A 4,530-nucleotide genomic window follows, 5' to 3' on the forward strand; every position below is an offset into this window, starting at 1 on the left:
CGAAGCCACCGGATAACCGCGGCCAACTCCCCATCCGTGACCCCCACAACGGGGGGCCGCTCAACTTCGCGGCCCTCCGTCCCGGGCAATGGTCGGGTCGCCTCCCCGCTAGGGGGAAAAAGCTCGACCACGACACGCCCGAGAAATTGGGGGTCTAGGCTCTCCGTGAGCGGGGGCGCCCAAGGGCGAAGCCGCCCCATAACCATCTTGTAGGGGCGCCCCCATGGATCCCTGTCCAGAGAGACGAGGAGATTCTTCCAAGCCTGGACCTTAGGCCGTTTGAGGGCCAGCTGCAGGGCCAAGACCTTCTCGCGGTATGTCCTATACAGCTGGGCAGCCCTCTCCAAATCTGCGCGTTGTCGCCGACGGGCACGGGCGTACTGGCGTCGCGCGCGTATGCATTCGATGCGTAAATCCGCAATGTCGCACGACCACCAGTACACCGCCCTCCTCGGGTGGACCCTGGCCCGGGGCATAGCGGCGTCACAAATGGACGTCATAGCGCCCCGGAGCCATTGAGCTTCCACCTGCCCGTCGACAGGCCCGGCCGGACGTTCGGGCCAGGCCACGACTAGGGCTGCCGCCATCAGGGCGTCCTGATCGAGCCTCTTCAAGGCCGATCGCGGTGGACGGCGTCGGGGGCACTCTGATCGGCGGAGAGGCCGATGACCACGTACCTGTGGTCCGATAACGATTCGGCCTCTGCCGCCACTCTCCACCCCGAAATACGTCGCGCGGCTGCAGGGGATGCCCATGTGAGGTCTACAATGGACCCCCCATTGTGCCGCACGCACGTATGGACGGAGCCCGTATTGAGCAAACGGAGCTCCAGTCCAGCCGCCCAGTCGATAACTTCATGGCCCCTTGCGTCAGTCCGAGGGGACCCCCAGGCTTGAGCCTTGTAGTTAAAATCCCACAGGACGAGCACCGGTCGAGGGAGGCAGCGGGAGATGCATCTCCCAACCTCGTCCAGATACCCTTCAACGCTCGCAAGGGACCAGCTCGGCGGCGCATATATCGCCACCACCGCGATACCTCCCCAATCTACGGCCAGGTAACCCCTACCGCATTCTAACAGCTCCAGCGGCGGGGTTCCCGGCCTTCCACTCCACACAATGGCGGCGGAGCCCAAAAGGTCCCCCATCCAGTATGGATGATCGGGGACTCTATACGGCTCCGCCAACACTGTCAGCCCGGCACCCCACTCGACCAGGGTTTGCATCAGGAGATCCTGTGCCCTAGCCGAGTGGTTTAAATTTATCTGTATAATCGGTCCCGAAGGACCCAACATACAATTTAAGGAGTGGCCTCCATGGCCGCCGTAGCATCGGCAACCACTGGAACCACCCCGGGTCCCTTCGGGACCGACTTCTTCTCTAACTGGGCGACGGCCGGCGTCACCCCCGCAGCAGCTGGGCCTGCTGCCTTTGGCCCAGCACTCTTCCTCCCCCTGGTCTTCTTTAGGTAGCGGGACAAGCCCGACTACCCAACCTGTGGCCGGCTGGTCTCCCACTGTCCGTGCAAATGGAGCACTTGGGAGGGACCAAGCACGCCGCCGCCTTGTGATCCGAGCCGCCGCAGTTATAGCACCGCTCGGACCTGTCCACGGCAGCTGTGCACCGCTGCCTCGTGTGCCCCATCTCCAGGCAGCGGTAACCCTGCAGGAGGCGCGCCGCGAGGGACACCACCGTGGCCCGGAACCACCCTACGGCCAGCTTTCCAGCGACCGCCAGTTTCCTGGCAGCAGCCGCAGGGCACCGGACCCATATGGTCCCCAGGCCTGAGGGGGCGGTCCGGATATCGCCGGTATTAACGTCCCCCTCGGTGCAGCTTCCGGCCGTCGCAACGGCTCTGGCCACCTCCGCCGGGGTGACGGAATCGACGAGACCACGGATTCTTATATCCGCTTTCTTTGTGGGCCTCGCGAAACGCACTCCAGTCCCGGCCAGAGCCTCCGTCATCTTTGCGGCGAGGGCATCCGCCTTCGCGGCCGGGGAGCTATTGCGCCCGCCAGCTGATTTCGCGGCCTCGGCCGCAGCCGCCGGTATCTGCGGCATCCTAGTGCCGCTCTTCGACGGCCCAGTACCGCTCGGCTGCTGACGAAGCCGCGTTTGAGCCGAGGCCTCCGCTGCCCTCTTCTTCTTTGAGGGCCTCTCCTCAAGGCTGGCCCTGGATGCGCCTCCACCCAGTCCTCCAACGCCCGCTCGCAGCAGCTCCCGCCTAAAGGACGCCAATTTAGCGTCAATCATGCCGGCGATCTGCTGCAGCAGTCCGTCCCCAGATGGTGGGTTTTGGGGACACGCCGGCGCCTTGTTTGCAGCCGCCTCTGTCGACCGCTGCCGCTCTGGCACCAGCGGCGCCGGAGCCTCGACTGCTACTGCAACAGCCGGCCGAGGCACGGCCGGCATCGGTGCAGCAGCCCCCCCCGCGCACCTCTGCGGCCCGCCGAAGCCGCTCGACCTCGGCCCGCAATTCAGCGAGCTGGCCGCGGAGAGACATGTTTTCCGCCTCCAGCTCGCGTGTAGCGTCGCTGGCCGAACTTGTCGCCAGCTCTGAGACCGTCACCCGCGTGTTCAGGGCCGCCAATCTCAAGGCGCGCACTATGTCGCCCTTTAGACCCTTTCAGACGGCCGCCACCCTCTCCACATCCGTCTACCGCTCCAGTACGAATGCCGCCACCTCAGCCGTGGGCTTCGCCTGCATTTCGCGGCTCAGTTTCGCCTCTTCAGGTAGGGGTATGGCCGACCTACTCGGCCGACGAGGAGGTACCGAGGTGTCCAAGATGGCCAGGCATTCCTGGACCTCTCTCTCCGCTCTGGAAGATTCCAAGTACCAGGTCTTGGCCTCCACCGAGCGTACAAAATCTTCCACGGCTGCACACTTGCCCCTTTTCATTGATGACGAGTGGCTGCTCGTCATCGATGTAGCGGACTCGAGGGATGTGTCCGAGTCTCCCCCCTCCTCGTCCTCGTTGTCCGAGAGACGACGTGGTGCTCGGCGTTTTCCGCTGCGGAGCCGCCTGGAGCCCTCTTTCGGGGGCGTAGCTTCACTACGGAGCCGCCCTCCGTCCTCCTCTGGCGTCACCTCTGCGGAGGTGGACGGCAAAGGGGTTGGGGGATGTCGCGTCTCCCCATTGTCCGACGCCTGCACTGGGGACCGATCTCGGTCTCTGCCACCCCTTGCGGCTGTGCCATTTACCGCCGACGTCGTGGATCGCCTCAGTACCACAACAGGTATTGCGTCACCGAGACGAGACACATCTCCAACACCTCCCTCTACACACCCTCCTACCACGGTTTGTTTTTTGTGTTTTAGATTATCCATGTATGTATGTGTATATTTCTCGGCTTCGGGCTTCATGCCACCCCTACCGCAGTAGGGGATCTTCCGCCGGTAAATAAACCCTATCGTTAAACGACACCGAAACCGAGAATCGGTTTGTCAGGCGATCACACCCTATCGATGCCGAAGTGAATCTATGAAAAATGTTACGGGATAGGCCCGCGCCATAAATGATGCTAAAGGTTTTTCGTCACCCCTATCGAGTGGGCGACGCCCAATCCGAATGGACGCCAAACCCAAACCTCGGGCTAGACGGTGCTACGGTTTACCCCCCGCAGCTCAGGGTATCAGGCAATACTGACCAGGTAAGCCTCCATTCCTGCGCCCGGTAATCCCACTTCAACCCCGAGATTGGCTCCAGTCAGCGGTTAAGTAAGCGGTTCTCCCACGTTTAACATGCGGGTTCACGGGATCTTTGCCGACGCACCTCGGTGCGTCGGACTTACGTTTACCCTTATTACTACCGCAGAGGTCAGGTACTAACATCACTCTCCGCCCTGGTCGGGGAGCTACTACTCCCCCCTTGGCTAGTCTCTCAGGAATATCCATGAGACACCGACCGCAGCCCATTCACACACACATTCATACCAGTGTTTTGTCCGCGGGGGCTTTCGCCCCGACTCCCCAACGAAGTGGAAGCGGCCTCTCAGCCACTATCCACCCCGCCAGAGAGCTTCCCCTATCCGCAACCCGGAGACGCGCCACGTAGGGGTTTACCTCCCCTCCCGACTGGATATCCAGTCAGGTCCGTGGTTCGAATGAGCCCTCATTCAACCCAAAATATGCTAATATAAGAACAAAAAGCGAAAAATCGTAAAAACATTCCCAAAGACGAGTTCCGCCATTTCGACGATAATGCAGAGCAAGTTACGTCACAAATTTAGTTCAGACAATCGATAGGAGATGGCGCTTATTGAGGACGACTGCTAACGTGATGTCGATACAATTGCGATGTTGCCGTTCTCACAACAGCGTCCCTCTACACTGTTGCCATTTCACTGAGGTCGAAATCGCGCTTAGCATCCCGATCCCGTATCCTTACATTTGCCAGCGTCGACTCTCAGTCTCTCTTCCTTCTTCATCGAACTGTTTCTTTCTACTTTCGTCGTCGCTTCGAAACTCTAGCTTTGCGCTGGACGGGGTTCGATCCCGGTAGGAGTCACTCATTTATTTTTTTACTTTTTCTTC

General features: G+C 60.9%; 1 protein-coding gene across 1 annotated transcript; it reads right to left on the bottom strand.

Moving 5' to 3' along the window:
* Positions 1-964: 964 nt before the first annotated feature.
* Positions 965-1,291, bottom strand: LOC128882396 (uncharacterized; the record flags this gene model as incomplete). Its single annotated transcript, XM_054133989.1, has 1 exon — positions 965-1,291. A coding segment is annotated over exon 1 (327 nt), but the record flags the coding sequence as incomplete, so codon positions are not given.
* Positions 1,292-4,530: the final 3,239 nt, after the last annotated feature.

Source organism: Hylaeus volcanicus, unplaced genomic scaffold (genome assembly GCF_026283585.1).
Source record: "Hylaeus volcanicus isolate JK05 unplaced genomic scaffold, UHH_iyHylVolc1.0_haploid 11492, whole genome shotgun sequence".
In the NCBI taxonomy this organism is placed as follows: Eukaryota; Metazoa; Arthropoda; class Insecta; order Hymenoptera; family Colletidae; genus Hylaeus; species Hylaeus volcanicus.